Source organism: Mustela lutreola, chromosome 9 (genome assembly GCF_030435805.1).
Source record: "Mustela lutreola isolate mMusLut2 chromosome 9, mMusLut2.pri, whole genome shotgun sequence".
Taxonomy (NCBI): Eukaryota; Metazoa; Chordata; class Mammalia; order Carnivora; family Mustelidae; genus Mustela; species Mustela lutreola.
In genome coordinates, this window is record NC_081298.1 from 96,096,039 (window position 1) to 96,116,632 (window position 20,594).

Here is a 20,594-nt window from a genome sequence, read left to right on the forward strand (position 1 = left end):
GTATCACAGACCGGTCATCTAAGCTCCAGGGATGAGGGGAGGGGACAGTTCCAGACCAAGTGGAGAGGCAACCTATCCTCAAGAACCAGGTGAGGGCTGCCGTTAAATAACTTTAATGGTTGATGTGAGAGTCACAGGGAGGTGCGCTCCCTCCCAAGGCTCTTCAGTGCCATCCTCAAAGCTGGTTAGTGCAGGGAGGTAGGGCAGGATTGGTTCCAGTTTTCTCCCAGGAAGGGTTTGGGGGGTCCAAGGCAGTCCCATGAAGGAGCCCCTCAACACCTTGGCAAGCACAGCTGAGGAGGGGCTTCTGCTCCCACCCCCCAGCCTACCCCCAGTCCAGCAGAGGAAGGGGAGGCCAAGCTGGCCAACCTGCTGCCGACAGCGCCGCACCCGGAGCCCAGCTGCTTGTAGGTTGTCTCTTCCTCTGGCCAGATCCTGCGGCCAGCACCTTTCTCTCTCAGACTGGCGACTGGAGCCAAGTGCGGGGTGGGCCTTTGCTGAAGAAGCCTCTGGATCGTGGGGATCGCTGCTGGGGGAGAGGGGCAACGGAGCGGGAAGCCCCAGGGGAGTGGTCTGGGGGGACGGCATCCAGGGAGAATGTTCGGGGTCGCCCCCAGGGCATGGGGTGGGTCCGAGGTGGGGCTGGGGCCACTGAGGCAGGTGAGCAGGGGTTAGGCAGGGCAGGCTGTTCTGTAAACATTGCTAGCCAGGGTGGGGGTGTCTCCAGCCTTGTGCCCTCCCGCTGGGCCAGGATGTCTGTCACCGCTGCGATGTCATCCAGCGGCTCAATAGCTGTGACACCAGGAAGGGGTTGAGGGGAGGGGGCCAGTCAGAACTTAGGCCCCAGGCCTACCCAGCCCTGACCATCACCTGTCACTGTAATAGGAGGAAAGCAAAGCCCGGATCTCAGCTGAGATTGTGTTATCCTGCAGGAGAAGCCCCTCACCTGGGCCCCCTGGAGCCATGGGCTCTGATAAGACTATGGGATACAGGGTGCAGGGGGGATGGAGATGAGGGGGTGGGCAGAAGTGAGTGAAAAAAAAATCAAGAAAAGAGGAGGAAAATGAAAGCAGTGCCAAGCAAGTGAAGGGTCAGAGGAAGAGACGGGAATCCGCATGCAGAAAGGGAAACAGAGAAGAAGAAATTAGGAAAGAAATCCATAAAATGAATTCGGCTCTTTGGGGGTTGGTTTGGAACTTTGGTGGAGATGGCTCTAAGAAGAGCTGGAGAAGAGAAACAAATACAACAGGACCGAGAGGGCCTTGGGTCCCCAGAGCTCTGCCTCAGCCTGTTGCTTGCTCTGTTCCCATTATCTGGGCTGCCTTGAAGCCCCCAAGCCCACCTGCCGTCAGGTTCCCGGAGTGTCCTTTCACTCACCCATCTCATGGTACAAGGACCCCTGTTTGGCCAGGACTTGGGGTGGTTTCCGGGGAGCAGGGGTTTCAATCTTCATGATTTCATCACAGCACTGCTTCCACTGGCCTGAAGGGAGAGCCATGACTAGGGTGGGAGGAGGAAGACTGAGAGGGCCAGGCCTTCCCCTCCCCCGCTACATTCCCTTCCACACTTTCTGGAAATAGAGCCTTTTGATAAAAATAAACCCCAGCCCACCCAAAGGTTCAAACCAGCCCCCTCCTCTTACTCATGTCAAAGAAAAGCTGCCACAAAGCCTCCATCCAGCTATGCAGGGCTCCTCGGCTCTCTGTCTGAAGGGTGTGTGTCACCTCATCCTCCCCATACCGGTTACTGATGCTCAGGGTCAAGGGCCGGCCTGCAGCCTGGTCCGGCTCCCCTGCCCGGACTCGAGTCTCCTGCAGGAGAAGGAAGGGGTCGTCTTCACCTTGGTCACAGAAGTCAGCGGTCACAGATACCAGGCAGGCTTGCTCATCCCTGCCTTAGAAGGAAGAGCTGGTTGGGTCTCTCATCTGCCTCCTATTGAGCAGAGCAGGAAGGAACAGCAGGAAAGGACTGGGGGTGAGATAGAGCCCTCAGGAAAGAGGAGCAGACAGAGACGGGATTGAGGGAGGCACAGAGGCGGGCAGGAATGCTGAGGCCTAATATCCCTCAGTACTTTCATAAAAGTCGTCAGGAAAGCTAGCAAAAGGGCTTGGAAATTAAGAGGGGTCATTGGACTTGGGTTGGGAGACAAAGCCAAGAAAGGGGGAAGAAAATGCAGAATGGAATTTGAGAGAAAAGGCAGAAAGAGAATGAAAATCCTAAACTGGCCATGGGACCCTCTGGGACTTGACAGGGGCTAGCGCTAGTGAGAAGAGCCTTTTCCAGTGACCCCGGTGAGAACACTCCTGGCCCTGAAGCTGGGTGCGGTGCTGCTAGGAACAGCAGGCCTGACTTCCATCTCTCTGCACCCACCCTCCTGGGACCTGAAGGAGACGCTCCTGGGCCCAGGCACCTGGTAGCTTTACCACCAAGGGATCCATCACCTTGTTGATGGCAATAGTAAACAACGGCTCTTCCCCAGTGTCTGCGTCTTCGGGTTGCTGGTAACAGAAGAGGCTTGTGCCTTTCAGGACTCCATGCACTCGCGCCCAGTCCTGCAGCTCCCCAGCTTGCTGCACAAATGACTCAAGGTTTCCTGGGGGAATCACACCCCCAACACCCTTCTTCCCATTCCCCCACTGAGAGTCTGTTCCTTTCTGCCCACCCTCGTGTCTGATCCTCCTGTCTTCTTGCTATAATATAACCCTCCTTCCTCCACCCAGATCTTGACTTTCCAATAGTCCTTCGGTGCCTAGATGATCCAGCTGTCCTTTGCCTTCTCCAGGTTCCCTTCTCCGCCTCAGGGCCCCTCACCTGCACCCTGAGGGTACCACTGGCGGTAGGCTGAGTCATGCAGAGAGGCTGAGCCACCAGGCGGCAACACACGCTACCATAGAGGGGAAGCCAGGCGGGGTTCTCCTCTGGGGGATAGGAAGTTTAGGGTAAGGGTGGTGAACGAAAGGGACCATCCCACAGCCCCTCTTCTCACTGTCCAGCGTCCCCTCCCTCCACAACAGACTCACCATGGCTAGCGAGGGTGAGGTCGTGTGTTCGGAACCCATCCTGCACTGCCGCCAAGGTGAGCGTGGTGTGAGCCAAGAGGTGGTAACGAGGACCACTACACAACAGAGAAGTGGGCCTCAGCCTGGCGCCAGGCCTCCTAGACTGCAGGAAAACTAGCTGGCCTCCCCCACAGGGGTAAGGATATTTCCCGAGCTCCTGCTAAGTGCCACGTCCTGTGCTTCCTGTGCTTCCTGTGCTTTACGTATGTTATCCCACTGTATTCCCACGACAGCCTTGGGAGGTTGGTGGCATTGTTTCGTGAATAGATGAGAGAGCCTGAGGCTTAGAGAAGTTAAGAAATTTGCCCATAATTCACAGCTGGTAGGTGGTAGAGTTGGAATTTGACCTCCTGTCTGTCTCCAAAGGTAGCAAAGTCACTGCCCTAGAGCTTCTCCAACTGCTGCTTAGAGACCCAGTGTCTCTGGGTGCTTCCAGGCACCAGCAGGCAACCCCACAGGACCCAGGCTACTTCGTGCCAACCAGGGCACACTGTCCTATCCACATAATATGCATTTGCTGCTGCAAAAAATTCAAGCCCCCCCAAACAGCTCTACCTACATTCCTACTGGTCCTCTTGGTTGACTTGGGGCTAGCTCCAGGGCACAGGCTAGGGTGTATCCCAGCCAAGTGACCGCCACTCATTCATGTAAGCCTGCATGCTGTGGCAGTGGCACAGAATAGGTTTGCATGCTCGACACAGCTCAGAGGCCAACGGAGGCCAGGATATATGCAGCTGAGGGCAGTGGGGGCATGTAGGGCCTTACCCCACAGCTGGGGTGGGGAGCAGAATGGGACTGCTCCCCGAACCTGACGCACTCTCCAGTGACGCCCGGACACGCCTCCCAGAGGAGCGGCCTAGGGAGCTGCTGAGTTTGGTGGCAAGCCTCTTGGGGGCTCCAGCCAGGGCCCCCTCCTCTTCCAAGCAGGCTCCGTACAGCTCCAGTCGCAGTTCAAAATCTGGCCCTGCCTCGGTGCTATAGGAGGGTGGGCGGAAGAGAGAAGGCTGGTCCTGGGGAAGTTCAGGGAGGCATGAGGGGGTGGGCGGGGTGGAGGATGACGTCGTGCGAGTACAGGACAGCTGTCCAGGTGAGGCCCATCTTCCTTCCTCCCCTGCAGCTCCATCCAAGGACTGGAGGAGACTGGAGAAAGGAGGGAGCCCCCAGGGACAAGGCACTCACAAGAGCACGTTGTTCTGAAAGGAGATGTCTGTGAGGGTCCTGTCCACCAAGATCATCTCTGTGTCCTGAATGTGTTCCCCTAGCTGCAGCAGCAGGAACACAGCCCAGCGGTGCAGGTCTGGGGACAGAGGCCCAAACTAGTAAGCACGGTGCCCCACGAGAGTCTCCAACCTCAGGTCACTCCCTCAGTTTGTCCCAGCATGTGTGGAACTCACCGCCTTTGTTCTTGAAATATTCTGTGTCCTTCCACATGAGTGGAATCCGGAGGTCTGAGGAGCAGAGGAGGAGCAGGAAGGGATGTTGAGACAGGGCAGGAGATCATGTGGTTGGGCAAGGAATGCCAGCAGCTAGGGGTCCGGGGTGGGGTGGGCAGTGATGGGGAAGAGCTGTGTTTCTTACCGGAGATGCAGACACGGCCTCGGCAAGGGGAGCGCTCAGCAGGTGGCCCGCTATCTGAAGGCCTGTGGGCAAATCCAACCCCGTTGTGGTTCTCAAGGGCTCTAAGATGCCTCCAGCCCAGGGCCTAGCCCCCAGGTCCCCAGCCAGACTGACAGGGCAGGGCTGAGGCACTGTTTGAGCTGTCACTTGAACCCAGGGGTTCACCAGGCCTGGGGACACCAGAGGCACATTAGTTCACAGGAAGTACAAGCTCCAGGCTCCTCCCCCTCCAAGCACCCTCTCTGACCATCTCCCCCAGACCCCTGCCAGACACAAGTAAGGCTTGAGGGAACAGGTGTCTGCAGAGAGACTCCTTTTCAAGGGCTCATCTCCACTAAACCCCAGACCTAGAGAAGTTTGCAGGCTTTCTTTTTAACCATAGGGGAGGCTGTGCTTTACCATCTTATCACTTCTTCGATGTAGGACAGTACTGGGGTGGTTGGAAAATCAAGAACACAAGTGAAGAACATCTGTGTTCCATTTGCCACAAACCTCTCTCTTCCCTCCTCCTCAGCTTTGATTTCTTCTCTACCATCCCTAGGTAGGCTTAGCCTTCCCAGTACCCCAAGTTCCTCGGCCCCCAGTACAGTGGCCCAGACACCTGGCCTTTCTCCCTTCACCCATCAGGAGCACTCTCTGAGTTTGTGTCTCTCCTCAGGTGGACAGCCAGTTCAGCCACCCAATTCAGAAGGTCACTAATGTCATTAGCAATTTAGTAAGGCCTTAAACTAAACAGTGTGCCACTGAGTGAGGGCAAAGCATTTAGTGTCAGCGATCTGGGGTGTACTTCACCCCACACTGCCTAGGCTGGGTGGGACTTTGGCAGGGCAGAGCCTGTTGAGGGCTGCCTCTCAGGAGACCTCAAATTCACATTAGGACCTGCCCCCCCCACCCCATCTGCTTGCCCGTTAGCTTTGTGGGGAAGCCACAGAGCTGGTTATCTGCCTTCCCCTGGGGGCTTCATGGATGGACTCTGGAGGGCTCCTGGTGACCCCTTCTTGTGGCAGCCTTCACGGCAGAGCTGCGATGGGTGTCACGCCAGAGAAAGCTGGCACTTTCTCCCCACTCAGCCCTGTGGGGTCAAGCAGGCTTATTTTGCCAGCAGCCAGTTTTCCAAATGATCAGTTTACCCAAGTGGCCAGTTCTCAGAATGATAAACTTGCCAGGTATTTTCTCCAACATTTAGTTGTAGCTGAGCATCACCTCAGCCATCCGGCTGCAGCTTTGTCAGACCGCCAGCACGAACTGTCAGTGCAGCTGGCGTTTCACATCCGGAAGCTGACCCCTTTTAAAATACATCTAATTTATGTGACCAGGGAGGTGTTCCCTTAAACACTGTTTTATTATTCCCTTTTTCAAGCAGTGCTTGTGCTGGTGAACCTCAGGTACGCTCTTGTCAATCTGTGGTCAGCTGGCCACCCAGTGAACTGACTTCGGGAAGTTAGCTTTCCAGAAGCCACCCAGCCCGCCCCCTCAGACCATCGGCAGCACTTAGGCAAGAAGCGCGTTTACATTCTCAGCCCTCAGCCCGCCAGCCTTTCACCAGATACGCTGCTTTCCTGAGCCCAGCCTGAGCTACTCACCAGTGCACCTTTGGGCAGCACATTATGGTGAGAAAACACCAAGGGGTCTCCCAGGCTCTGACAAGGCTTCGTGGGGACGTCATCCTCAGGGTGACCCACACCCCCAAACACACACCCTGGGCCACTACCCTTTGCTCACCGCCGGCCAGTCTTCCTCAGCACCTGCGCCTCCTTCCGCCGCTGCAGCTCGCCCATGTAGCTCAGGATGCGGCTGTTGCACACCAGCAGGCTCTTGGTGGCCTCCAGAGCCTGCTCTCTCTGGGAGCAGGCTGCCAGCAGCTTGCAGGCCCCTTCCCTCATCCGGATCTCATGGTCTAGCTTTCTCTGCAACTCTGTGTCCTAGATAGAGTGGGGGAAAGGATGAGACGGAAATGTTGGTTGGGGACAGGCTGAAGCATGCTCTAGACCCCAAGCAGGATGTGTTCCAGAAGAAACTAAGAAACATGTTTCAGGTAACTCAGCCTCACCTGCCCAATAATAACCAGAGAAACTTTGTAAAAATATAGATGTCCTTATGCATTTGATGGTAGGAGCATAAATTCCACTGGCTTGTTTTGAGCACAATTTGGAAAAATCTATGAAAACTAGAAATTCACATATCCTCTGATCCAGCTATTCAATATCTAGTAGGAGTTTATCTACAAATAGTTTAACTACAAGTAGTTTAACTACAAATAAAGTTACACATGTAAGCAAAGCCACATTCATTCTAACACTGTTTTAAAACACCAAGATTAAAAGTCCTTCACTCATGGGAACCTGGCTGGCTCAGTCCCTGAAGCTTCTGCCTTTGGTTCAGATCATGATCCCAGAGTCCTAGGATCGAGCCCCACTTCAGGCTCCTTGCTCAGCAGGAAGCCTGCTTCTCCCTCTCCCACTGCCCCTGCTTGTGTTCCCTATCTCGATGTGTTTTTCTCTGTCAAATGAATCTCAAAAGAAAAAAAAAAGTCCTTCACTCAGGCATTGGTTAAATAAGTCACCGCACTCCTGTGGAATATGGAATACTACAGACATCAAAGATTTAGGTAGACATATATATGTAGATATAAAATACTCTTCAAAATGTATGAAGTGAGGGGGCGCAGGGGGGCTCAGTCGGTGAAAAGCATCTGACTCTTTTTTTTTTTTTTTAAGATTTTATTTATTTATTTGACAGAGAGAAATCACAAGTAGACAGAGAAGCAGGCAGAGAGAGAGAGGGGGAAGCAGGCTCCCCGCTGAGCAGAGAGCCCGACGCGGGACTCGATCCCAGGACCCTGAGATCACGACCCGAGCCAAAGGCAGCGGCTTAACCCACTGAGCCACCCAGGCGCCCCAGCATCTGACTCTTGATTCTGGTTCAGGTCATGATCTCAGTGTTCTGAAATTGAACACTGGGTCAGGCTCTGTGCTCAGCAAGGAGTCTGCTTTGGGATTCTCCCTGTCCTTCCTCCTGCTTGTGCTTGCACAGTTGCACAGATTCTTTCTCTCTCACCCCACTCCAAAAAAAAAAAAATATATATATATATATATATGTTATACAAGTGGTAGCATGCTGTGATACTCTCTTCTCACTTCATATAAAACAGACACTGTAGGCCTGGGTGCCAGGAATGGAAAACAGATTTATACTACTTTAAAATATATCCTTCTTTTCTTCTATGCTACTGGAAATTGTGTTACCTTTTTTTTCCCCCCCAGAGATGGAGAGAGAATCTCAGCAGGCTCACACCCAGTCGGGAGCCGAATGTGGGGCTCGATCTCATTACCCTGAGATCATGACCTGAGCCAGAATCAAGAGCTGGACAGTTAACCAATTCAGCCCCTCAGGCACCCCTTGTGTTACCTTTAAAAAAAATTAAATCCTTTCAGTTAAACATAGGCATGCACGTGCACGTGCGCACACACACACACACACAAACACACACACACTATCAGGCTCTACTTCAGACTTGCAGAATAGAATCTCTAAGAATTTAGTGGGTGTGTTTTTTTGGAAATTCCCCAAATGGTTCTGAGGTGTAGCCAGGGCCAAGAACCACCAACTAAAGAAAATGGACAAGATAGTCTTCAGGGTTACCCTGAAGACTCAAGTGATGGGGAACATCTAGTTGGCAAGGGATCTGTGCAGGAGCATACCCCCTACAGCGTTCACCCATACTTCACAGAACCCTGTACAGGCTCCAGATTAGGGGCTCTGCCACCTGCTGGCCCTCTCAGCTTGGGAAGTTGAGGAGAGAGGCAAGGACTGGGGATGGGGAGGCAGGTGGGGCAGGAGATCAGGAGTGAGGGGCAAAACAGGTGTTATTCACAGCTGTGAATAAGGATGGGAGGTAGTGTTTAGGCACTGAGACAGGCACCAGGGTTCTAAGGAACATTCACTCAGAAAGAGCCCTGGAGGTCTCGGCAGAGAGCGAAGGGCGAGAGCACCAGTTTGGGTCTGAGTCAGTCCTGCCAGTCTTGAGAAGCTGAGAAGAAACTTACTTAAAATTTACTCCACCTCCCTAAGACTTGGTTTCTCCATCTATAAAATGAGATTGGAAGTAGTTGCACACGCTAGAACTGCGAGGATTCAGTAAGCCAGGAATGTAAAGCATTTAGCACAGTGCCCAGCGCATAGTGTGGATGAATGGTGAGGATGCTTTCTTTAAATGCTACTTTGGCAGAAGTAGCATTCACCCAACAAACCTTGGAGCATCCCTATGCTGTCCGAGGGCCCACATTTAAAGTCCAGCTGGGCAGTGAGAGATGCAGACACTAATGGCTGCCCCGTAAGTGCCTTGTCATGGCATAAACACACTCGTGGGAGACAGCCCTGTTTGCTTCTGGCTGAGGTGATGGGGAAGGCTTCAGAAAGGAGGGGGAAGCCTAACTGCATGACAGAGTGAGCTTAGTTTGAGAGGAAGCCCAGGGAAGGCACCAGATAGGAAGAGAGGGGTGAACGTGATCACCCAAAACCTGTCTTCACCCTCACATCGGCTCTCACACTGTGCACTTGATTCTGTCCCCTGTGTCTCCAGCATTCAAGTCTCCAAGACCTGAACACCCTAGATTACTGCTTTCAAAAGCCTTGTCCAGCCTCTCTGCACACTCCTCCTTCACAATTTATTTCCTGGGCCACCACTGGGCTGGGCCTGACTTTCATCACCCCCTCCCACAGTTTCTCTTCCTGACCCTTCAGAAGTAGGCCAACCAGGTCCCAATGCCCCTTCCACCAGGAAGCCCTCCCAGACTACACAGCTCCTGCCGCCCCACTCCCCCAGCCCTGTCTGTCTGCACCAGGGTCCCACCTCTGCTAAGCTTTCCTGCTTGCCAACCCCCATCCCATTCTACTTCCAGCTTCACCCACAAACACCAGGAAATGATGAGAGAAGGGGGGAGGGAGGGGACAGAGAAGCGTGCTCAAGCCCTCTCCCAGCTAGTCTCTTTACCCGGGCCCCAGCACTCACGGATCCTTCCCTAGTCCTGTCCATTGCGCTCGAGGCACCAATGCTGGCAGTGCGCTGGGTCTGGGGAGTTGCAAGGGCTCCCGCCCGCCTGCCATGGCGCTCAGGGCTCTGGTGACATCAGCTCCAAACTGCCGCGAGAGCAGGTTGAGGGGCTCCCCGGCGCAGGCGGTTCCTCCCTGCGCCTGGCAGGGCTAGGCTCCGGGCAGCAGAACCCTGAGACGCAGTTGTGTGCAACATTGCTCCCGGAGCTCCCCCGTCGCCCTGGATAGGGCTTTGGCCTTGGTGCCGCTAGAGCTGCAGGAGGCCCAGAGGCTCCTCCTGCTTTGTGGTTGCCCTCCAAGGTGACCCCTTGCCCAGGAGCACAGGGGAGGGAAGGGAGTATGTAAATTGGAAAAACTGGAGCGGTGGAAAAGTCTCTGGGCTCAGCCTGGATGAGCCCAACACCTCTGCTACCACCTCCCACCCCACTCTGGCCCCAGACCCACTCTCCCACAGCTTCAGGGAGGATAGGGTCCCAGAAATTCTGGCTCCCACCCTTTGGGCAGAGCATCTCTGGAATCCTGGCACTGTTTCTAGATCCCTATGCTTTGTCCCCATCTTGCCAATCCAGGGATAGCTTCTTGTCCCCCCTCCCCACTCACACACCCCTTTCTCCAGATGTAGGCAGTGTTTTCACTACTCTCCTGGGAAAGAGCCCAGAGTTGGATGTCAGCAGGACTTGGGTCAAGGCCCAAGGGGCTGAAGGAGGATGAGTCATGGGCAGAAGCCCAGCACACATTAGGCCCTCGTGGATGTCTTTTCCTGTCCCCCCCCCCCCCCCAGTTCTTTTCAGTCCCTGACTTACTGTTCTGCTTCTCATCACCTCTGTCCCCTTCAGAATCTCCACTGGGGCTAAATCCAAATCCTGGCTTGGGAATTTGACTAGCTGTGAGAACTTAGCCTCTGGAGACTATAAACTGGGGAGTGCCCCACCTCCTTCATAGTACTGTTTGAGAATTAAGTGAGAAAGTCTAATCACTACTTTGGACCAGCACATATTTAAGAACGACCCTTCTCTCACTCCCATCTTCCCTTTACTTGCAGTTTAAGTTGCTTCCTCCAGAAAGTTCTTGGATTTACTCTGCCACGACTACCTACCTCTCTGGCCAATCTCTGAAATATCAATGGATCTCTCTTTCTTGAGTGGGAACTGGGCGGAGGGAGGACTGCTGAGTTTGATGGAGAAGGAACATAGCATCCTCAGCCTGTACCCTAGCGGAGGTAGGAGAGGTGGCCAAAGTGAAATCTAAGCCCCATCCTCTGTTCCAGAACTCAGACAGGCCTCCCATGAAGAAAAATTACATGGGGAAGGGGGGTGGTGTGCACAGGGGAGTAGAGAAGATGCTGAATTTAAACATTTTAATACCTAGACCAGCTCTGTTCAATTACATCTCCGGCAGTGATGGAAATGTTCCACAGCCATCTTGAAATGGCTAGAGCAACCAAGAAATTGTTTATTTCACTTTAATTAACTAAATTATACATTCAAGTAGCCACATGTAACTAGTAATGCAGACAGCGCAGAGGAATAGGTTTCACCCCATGTGCTACTACAGGACAATAGGTAGTAGCAGAGTCCCAGTGGGCTCGCTGAGCACCTTTCTGCATATTAGAAAAAGGTAACCCTCTCTAGGCAAACAAGTTAGACAAAGGTGTCCCCTCCTGATATAGCCCTAAACCAGGCTGGGACTCTTGCCTCTGGCTGGTGCCCTTGTAAGGGAAACAACCCGCACACTTTGTGCCAGGGACATGCTGAGAAAAATCGCGAGTCCACGTCTGGGCTTGCTGGTCAAGAGTGCCGTGACTGACCAGCAGTGTCTGCTATGGTCCAGGGCGTGGGCGCCAGGGCAGAGGGGTGCACTGGCAATAAATTTCCACTCCTGATCTGGACTCTTTACAGTCCCTCCTCTGACCTTCCTCAGCAGCAAACTCTTGCCTTGTCCAGGCAGTCACTTCCACAGCCTCCTTTACCTCCCCTATCTCAGTAAATGGCCACACCACCCAGCTTGGGCACACCTGAGAATCATTCCAGAGCTCCTTCTTTGCCATGAGGCAAATCCATGTTCAGTTCTTGAGGCCCATCCACCAACAAGCCCCATCAGATCCACCACCGTCATCGGAAATCCACCCCCTTCTCTGTCTCTATCATGAGCACTTCCAACCACAGCACCAGGTTCACTCCCCTAAAGCCATAACAACTTCCTATCTGGTGGTCTTCTGCTACCTCTCTTGTCAACTCTCCTCTCTCCTTCCCTCCATGCCTGCCTAGCCTATTCGCCACAGAAGCCCTTATTTTAAAACATTAGATGAGGGGCGCCTGGGTGGCTCAGTGGGTTAAAGCCTCTGCCTTCAGCTCAGGTCATGATCTCAGGATCCTGGGATGGACATCAGGCTCTCTGCTCAGCAGGGAGCCTGCTTCCCTTCTTCTCTCTCTGCCTGCCTCTCTGCCTACTTGTGATCTCTATCAAATAAATAAATAAAAATGTTTAAAAACAAAACAAAACATTAGATGAGTTGTTCCCCTGCTTAAAACCCTTGGGTGGGCCAACATCGCACCTAGAGTAAAAGGCCTTGTGTAAGGCCTTAATCTGGTGTCTGTCCATGATCTCAGCCCCAACTCCTGTGTTCCAGCCACACTGGAACTGGAGCACAACCTCATCTAAGAGCCTCTGCCCTTGCTATGCCCTCCAGCTGGAAAGCTCTTCCTCTAGTCTCCACGTATCTTCATATCTTTCTGGTCTCAGCTCATGATCTCATCACAGAGGCCTGCTCTGACCTCCACGCTGAATGCTGCCTTCCCCACCTGATGGGTGTTACACCCCTGTTTTTATCATCATGTCACTGGGGGGATGATTTCTGTGTTTACATGTTTATTGTATTCTCCCAGTTGAATGGTTCACTGAGGTATCCCATGGTCAACAAGGAGCTCAGCATATAGGCGGTGTTCAATAAAAGTGTTTAAGAATAAATAAATGAATAAACAGCTCCCTGCCACCTACAAGGCCATCAGATCCTTATATCCTGTCAGAGTCGCCTTCCCTTCTCCAGCAAGGCCACATCCTTCCTGCAAACCTCTCTTACCCTGAAGTCTTCTCTTCTTCCCACACCTAAAAGGACCCCTGGGGCCCAAAACACAATCCACCCCCACCCCAGAGCTTTCAGAAATAGGTGTGAAGGCCCTTTTGCCAACATAAGGCTGGTTGGCACTTAACAAGCAAGGCACACAGAACCACCTGTCCCTCTCCCTACTTGGAGCAGTGCCCCCCTCCCTCCTCAGCCCCTGCAGGGACCCCCGCAGGGCACAAACCCATGCTGGGTAGCACGCAGAGGAGTCCTGGGGGCGGGGGCGTTACCTCCAAGCTGAGCGCCATCTGCCGAATGTAGAGCATATTCAGGTCCTCCAGGATGTGCAATCTGTCCTGCATCTCTGTGCCCCCAGTGTCCCTTCCCCTGTGGACCCCTCCAGAGGGGGGGTGCTGGGCAGTCTCCACGCTGCTCCACAATTCCTCCTCCCGCTGCTCCCCTGGTCTTGAAAGAGTGGGCGGAGGGCAGAGGCTGCCCCTGTCCCTCTGCGCTCCTGTCACACCCCTCAGGCTGCTGGGACAAACCTTCCTTGCCTACCACTGTTCCAGGGCCCTGGTGGGAGCCAGGCATGGGAGGGGAGGAAAGCGAGGTGAGAATGAGCAGGGTCCCAGGAAGAGAGACCAGCTGCAGAGGGGTCTCTAGGCACAGAGTGTCCAGTCTTGCTTTGGTGGCAGCTGTTCTCCCAGCTGTGGAAGAAAAAGGCCCTTTCATTCCGACTCTGGCCCCTCCCCAGCCCCCGCCCACATCACTGGCCGGGTGGACAGAGAATCTGTGTGCCGGGAGGGCGTGAGGGGCAGGCACAGCTGGAAGGGGGCAGGGCGGGGCCGCCTCAGGCAGGTTTTATGGAGTTGTGGGGTTTGGCAGGAGGTCGCAGCTTTCAGAGTGGGGTTCTCACTCTCAGAAATAAGAGGATGGAACTGAGGACTTGTGGGGAGAGTGATCCCAGGGAGCGGGACAAAGGGGTAAATGGGCCCAACCCCCAGAGCCACCTCTTCCAACTTGGGGCCTTGATCCAGCCCGCCCCACCCTGGGCTCACAATTACCTCGCTTTTCCAGCAGAAGGGAGGTGTGGGAGGGAGAAAGGCTGGGGTGTGCCTGTCTGCTGCTGCCCCCGCTCCCCTCTGCGGGCCCCTTCCCTTCCAGACAGGAAACCAGCCCCGATTCCCAGCCAGCTGCAGCTCTGCCACCTCCCCCCCCCCTCCAACCCGGGCCCACGGAGTCCCCTCGGCGGCCGGCGGGCCCTGCGACTCCGCCCCGGCTCCACGGCACTGGCCCGGTAGGCCCGATTTGTCCCGGGGGCGGCCCCAGCCCACAGGCCCCTCCTCCTGGTCCCCGGGCCTCGCCTCTCCCTCCCCCACGCTGGCCCAGCACCCGGTTGCTGGTAAGAGTCCCGACTGAGCCCCTCTCCCCAGGTCCTCTAGCTTCTGAGTCAGAAAAGGCCTGGGACACGGGACATGGATGTGAAAGGGCCTTTGTTCTGGGCAGGCTAGGGGGGAAAGGGCAGAAGCCAGGCCTGGAATCCTGGCCCGGGGGAGAGGCCCCCTCACTTAACCCTTTCCAGGCCCAGCAGGGTAGGAGAGCGGACCTCAGGGACAGCCTCTTTGCTGTCGCTACTCGCCCTCTCAGTCCCAGACCTTTCAGCAACTCCCGAGTCTCTACCAGGAGTAACAGGTAGGGCTCGGACCCGGTGGAGGAGTAGAGCGGTGGGCCGGGGGAGGACCTGTCAGACTAGAGGCGGGACTACAAAGTTTTGGTGTGGTAAATAACCCAAAACGTTAAAAGGGATACCCCCTACACACACACACACACACACACACACACACACACTCTCTCTCTCTCTCTCTCTCTCTCTCTCTCTCACTCTCCTCCACCCCCCGCCCCGCAGCCCTTCAGGGGCACAGAGAAGCAGCTGGGGAGGGCTTCAGCGAAGTGGTCAGATGTGGCCTAGGAGCCCAGTTGATGATGAAGGCTATCCCAGGCGGCTGAGACAGGTTGTGAGATGGGGCTGGAGGCCGGGGAAGAAGCGGGCGCCGCCGCCGCGGAGTCCGAGAGGTCTAGGGCCCGCCTACCTGCCCACCGCCCTTTGCCGGGGCGGGGTGGGGCGGGGGGATGCCCGGGAGAGGCCGGGTCCAGGCATGTTTTGGGAATCGAGTCTGCGGACCCTTACACTGAAGCCAGCCCGGAGTTTTTCCAGACAGAGGCAAGTCATCCCAACTGGTCAGACTGTCTAAGCTTTCTGAGAGGAGTCCGATGAACTTTCAGACGGTCCGCGCCTCTCTTGGGAAGTCAACAACAACGGGTTTGTACCTGCACCGCGGCATCTCCGCCCCTCGGCGCGGGCTGGGGCGAGGAGCCCCGGCAAGCAGGGCTATGGGAGCCGGGGAAGGGGAGGGAAGGCAGGGACGTGGGTCTCACCTCGGGCGGGTCGCTGAAGAGGCTGAGTCGGAAGCGGCCGCGTTTGAACTCCATCTCCAGGGCGGAGCCCCTGGCCACAGTGACCCGGCTCCGGTGGTTTCGCGAGAACATGCTGATTGCCCCACGCCTTTACCTACTCGGTGCGTTCCCAGAGCCGCCTGGCCGCGCCTGGTCTCGTCCGCCGCTGTCTCTCGACGCCCGCTTGCCGGTGCGGCCGGGAAGCTCTCGCTGCCCGGTTCCCAAACTCCGCCCCCGGAGACGACACCTGGGCCGGGCAGGGCGCGGCACCCTCCTCCACCCCCGCCAGAGGCCCGGCCGGCCCGGCCAGTCCTGGGGCGTCAAGCAGGCCTGGCCCGACAACCCGACAGCCAGGCACCCTACACCTCTTGAGCACTGCGGGGGCGCACCATCCCGTAGCGCCCCAGGCTCCGGCGCCTCACCTGGGCAAGGGGCGGGCCCAGGGAAGCCCCGCCCAGCAGCCGCCCCCACCTGGCAAGCCGCACTCCCTGCGCGCGGAAAATCCCTTGGCCGCAGGAATAGCCGCGTGGCACACTGCGGTTCTGGGAGAACGCTGGGACCGCGCCCAGTTGCGCCCCTAAGCAGCTTCCGAAGTGATCATCTCACTTCCTGCAATCCCAAATGTCCCTTCTTCGATCCCCCTCCCGCTTTAAATTCCCCAGGCACGGCTGCGTGCACATCCACCCAATTAGTGGGCAGTGCTTAAACACGTCTTGTAATCCCGTTCTGTCACTTACTAACCTTGGAGCCTCGACCCAATCACTGAACTTTCTGAGCTTCAGTTTTTCTCACCGGTTCAACGGGAGATATAGTGATTATCTCCTTCCTTCAGGTTGCAATGAGGATTACATACGAGAATAGGTGTAAAATGCCCAGCACAGTGCGGGCTTAAACGCCCCTTAAGTGTAAGCCCCTTAAGTGGACCTATGAAGATAAAGACGCAGGTGCAGCGCCTTGTGTCTTTGGAGGGGCACAGGTGACCTCAGCTCCCTGGACCCAGACCTTAAGCGCCTTAAGAGGGTGAGCTGATCATTGACCTCAGTATTGACTACTTTTCAGCTGCTGCTGGATGGCCAAGATTACCACTCAGTTTGTGAAGAAAAGGGGGCTCTCCTCACCTCCACAAAGCCTAGTAAGAGAGAAGGAAATGGCAGAGTATTAGCTTGCTATCCACACTGGGGAGTCTTCTGGGGACTCCAGAACTTTCTGGAGAGCACTTTCGAGACAGTAGTGAAGCTCCTTCCTAGCAGATGGGCCAGAGCCAGAGAAATACTCACCTTTAGCTTTAGATACGTGACAATTGCTCTGCTGTGGCAAACTGCTCAGTGTTCTACACAACCTGACTTAAATTACTTATGCAAAGGAGAAATTAATTGTTTTAAGGAACTAAAATGTCCCAAGGTCAGGCTAGAGGTGGCTTGACCCAGGCATTCCGTGTCATGAGGATGGGGTCTTTTCCCTTCCTCTAGTTCTACTTGGCTCCATGTCGCCTTCACTCTCCACAGCACATCATTGCCAAAAATTCCGGGTCTATATCTTTTCAGGGGAAAAGACAGCATCTGCTTCCTGAACCTCCTATACATGTCTTGGATTTACTATGGGCCATCTGGGATCTTTTATCCAACCTTTGTAGCCAGAGGGGTGGCCTGACCTGAACCAGTCACTATGCTGGGGGGGATTCTCTGTGCCAGTCAACCAGACCTGGGTCAGTTGGCCATTCCTGAAGACCAGCTGGAATGTACTGAGCTGGGAGAGGAGGGAAGGGAGAGGTAGTTTTCTTAAAACTGTTCCTGTATGACCACCAGAAGGTGAGGGAATGGACGCTGGACAGGAAGAACAGCAAACAGCTTTGACATAGAAAAATCACATGGAGAAGGGAGTTCTTCTGGTCTGTAGGAAAGGCAGATCAAAAAATTTTATAAAATATGTGGACTCTGGAAGCAGCTTTTTCTCCCCAGGGTCCTGTTCCCTTGCTTTAATAAAATCACCATTTGCACAAAACAAAACAAAACAAAAAAAAATGAAACAAAACAAAAATCTGTGGCCTCTGAGATAAACTTCAAAGGATGGGTGAGGAGGAAGAGGGGGAAAGGCATTGTTTCTTTTTTCCCCTTCCTTCCTTCCTTCTTGGTAAACTCTACCCCCAACACAGAGCTCAAACTCAGGACCCCTAGATGAAGAGTCACATGCTCCACTGACTGAGCCAGCCAGGCCCCCCGGAATTGTTATTTAGTTCTTCAAATATCGTTGTCACATCTCTTAACTGTAAGCTTCTCAGGGAGGAACAGTCTGTCTTGTCCACTGCTTTATGCCCAGTGTCTGGCACAAAGGAAGTGCCCAGTCAACTATCAGTAAAGTAAATGAACACAGGAAATGCCTCAAGGAAACATGCAGATTTCAGAGCACTTGACTGGGATGAATAGCTGGTAGATTAAAAGGGTTCATTTCAAACACTGGGGTTTTGTTTTGTTTTGTTTTTGTTTGTTTGTTTGTTTTTTAGCAGCAGAATGTGGTGTTTTGTTTTTCCAAATGAACTCTTACCTGGAATATGTGAAATAGAATCAACGGCTGTGATGGAAGCAGGTCTGGAGCCTCAACCATTGTCCTATCCCCAGGTCCTCAGCTGTGCTCATAGGCTCTGGGGAAAGGTTTGGAAGCCCCTGACAAAAGGTGGAAGAATGGAAGGCATTTGGAAGAGAGACAGAGCTCAAATCCTGCCTGAGAATTTGGACTCCATGTGACAGAATATTTTGCAAAAGAAGCAGCACAGTGAAGACTTGTATTACAATCTGGCAGCCTTTTGCATAAATCAGTTGGAGGAAGTTTCTAGGGTCTAGTGACTAGGGTCAGGGAAGCCAGCTGACACCATTCATGACAGAGTGGAGAAACCAAGGTCAACAGTTCTGTGGATTTATTTATTTTTAAGATTAAATTCCTTTTTGAAGACACAAAAACATTTTTAAAAGAACACTCCTAATTGTACCACTTAAATATAATATAAGGTAAATAAAATAAGAATAAAGGCATTTCTTCCCTACTATCAAAAAGAAAAACAGAGACATTTGGTGCCATGGTGTACGGAAGCCCCACATGGGCTCATAAGAGACAACTGCTGAATATTTCAGAACTGTGCATCCCAGGTGTTAAAAGCACGGCTTTAATTAAAAATCGAACCTAAAAACAATGAAATAAATTATATTAAAGCAAAGGCGATAAAACTCATCACTTCCTAATTATTTCACTGTGTTTTCCTATATCTCTTGAGGTGATTTGCATTGATAGTATCGGTATAGTGGAAATGCTACGTAACCGTGAGCTATTGCATATCTCTTCCTAAGTTCCCATGTTCCATCACATCATGTCTGAAACTGGGTGTGGTGGGAGCAGTTACACAACAGAAACAGGTGAACACAAAAATCAGGTCTGGATTTTTTTTTTTTCTTTTCCCCTAGAGAGCTTTTGTTAAAAATTTACCAGCATGCAATTGGTTTGCTGTACAATCTTTCCAACTTTTTCCTTTGCTTATGTAGGTATCTCTGTCTCTCCAGCTCTGAAGTAGATATTTGGAGTTGCTGGTCACCCGGTGTTCAAACCATTTTCCTGTTTCTGCATGGTCCCCTACTGTGGATGATATTGGTAGGCTGAGGCTCTACCCTCTTTACGGCAGTTGGAGAAGGTCATTCATTTTCTCTCCCACTTCTTCACAGCCCAGGTGTAAGCACTTGGCCTAAGTCAACCGATTGGCATGCTTCCAACTGGACTTTGAATCTTGAAAGAGTGAAAACAAGACCCAGGAAGAATTCATGATATGATCGTTGCACCTGCAGTCCGTGAGGGGCGGGTAGCTGTGTCAGCAGAGAAGTCCTCATCAGGAGGGTACCATGGTGTGACTGGCGTACCCTCTGTGTAACCTCACCCACAGGTTGCTACTTCCTGGCCTCTGTTGGTTCCCACCCCTTATCAAAGGAAAGTACAAGAAGAGCCCAAAACATTTTTTAGTGCTGGGAAGTAAAAAAAGCACTCAACGCATGATGGAGACATGTCAAAAGGACACAGAAATCATCTTAAGGAAATGACCCATGACCAAAGCTGGGACGTATTTCAGCATCAAGACAAATAATGGTAGTAATGGATTACCACTCACTGACAGAAATAGGAAACCGTAATGATATAAATAACTACACACATAAAGGAATGCAAGATGAAATCTCTTCACAGTAGCAATGCCCACTAATGTATGTAGTTGCAATAGTGGAATTAGAAAGATTCCATTGCCAATTATTATAGTACTGCTGATTCATACAGTAGTCATCAATGGATACTAAGCCTGATGGGTGGACGTTTGATGGGGAACAGGATATCAGAGTAGTTTCAAAGTATTTCCCCAGGAAATAGCTCATTAATTACAAAAGTGAAAATGATGACTCTCCAGTGGGGAAAACTAGCAGACACCACCTTGACCAGGTGATCAAGGTTAGAACATCAGTGGTGCTTTCTGATGGAACACACTGAGAAGAACACAGCAGAGTCTTTTTTGTATAGTACTCCCGCCAACAATTATGAGTCAGGACACAAGCAAACACTAGATGTATCTGGGTTGAGGAACATTCTAGGGAATCAAAGGCCTGTACTCGCTGTACTTTTTTTTTTTTTTAAGATTTTATTTTTAAGTAATCTCTACACCTAGTGTGGGTCTCAAACTTCAAACCCCAAGATTGGGAGTCGCAGGCTTTATGGATTGAGCCAGCCAGGTGCCCACAAAGGTTTGTACTTCCTAAAACTGTCAAGGTCATGAAAGATAGGGAAAGGGTGAGCAAATGTTTCAGATTAAAGCTGATCAAAGAGACATGACAAGGGAATGTACTGCATAATTCTGGATTTGGATCCTGGGCTTAAAAGGAAAAGTAGACATTGGGCAGCTGGTGAAACTTTTGAATGGGGTCTGTGGGTTGGACGGACTTTCTCTATCAGTGTTAATTTCCTGATTGAAAGGGTTGCACAAAGGTTATAGAACAGAGTACTTGTTTTGAGGAAATACTCGATGTGATATATTTAGGGGTGAAATGGCATCATGTCTGCAACTTTGTCTCAGATCGATCAGAAAAGAAATAACCGTAATAGTAAATGTGGGGGATAGTAAACTTGAACAATCACAGCATCTGATTTTAGGAAGCAAGAGAGTTCTTTGTATTCTTCCTGCAACTCTTCTGCATGTTCGCAATTATTTCAAAAGAAATTGTGTTTTAAAATAAGGCTAAGAATTCAGGAGAACCAAGTTCTTCCTTTTAGCCTACAAACACCCTCAAACCTCTTCCACTCTAAACAAAGCAAAATAATGAAGCCAGCGGCTA

The 20,594-nt window shown here is 52.7% G+C and overlaps 1 protein-coding gene across 6 annotated transcripts; it reads right to left on the bottom strand.

Annotated features, from left to right (window-relative positions):
- Positions 1-97: 97 nt before the first annotated feature.
- Positions 98-15,875, bottom strand: RTKN (rhotekin). 6 transcript variants are annotated; one of them, XM_059188106.1, is made up of 13 exons: positions 15,226-15,870; positions 13,080-13,496; positions 6,399-6,598; positions 4,638-4,699; positions 4,454-4,507; positions 4,239-4,356; positions 3,825-4,034; positions 3,021-3,115; positions 2,812-2,918; positions 2,442-2,570; positions 1,643-1,811; positions 1,378-1,482; positions 314-792 (listed from the first exon to the last, which is right to left on the bottom strand). In XM_059188106.1, exons 2-13 carry the CDS (start codon positions 13,149-13,151, stop codon positions 458-460), a joined length of 1,656 nt encoding a protein of 551 aa, XP_059044089.1. In that variant the 5' UTR covers positions 13,152-13,496; positions 15,226-15,870; the 3' UTR covers positions 314-457. The 6 variants fall into 6 exon arrangements, with proteins under 6 accessions (XP_059044090.1, XP_059044091.1, XP_059044089.1 ...); XM_059188105.1 differs by lacking the exon at positions 15,226-15,870 and adding an exon at positions 13,854-14,066; XM_059188107.1 differs by lacking the exon at positions 13,080-13,496 and having other exon boundaries at positions 98-529; positions 15,226-15,875.
- Positions 15,876-20,594: the final 4,719 nt, after the last annotated feature.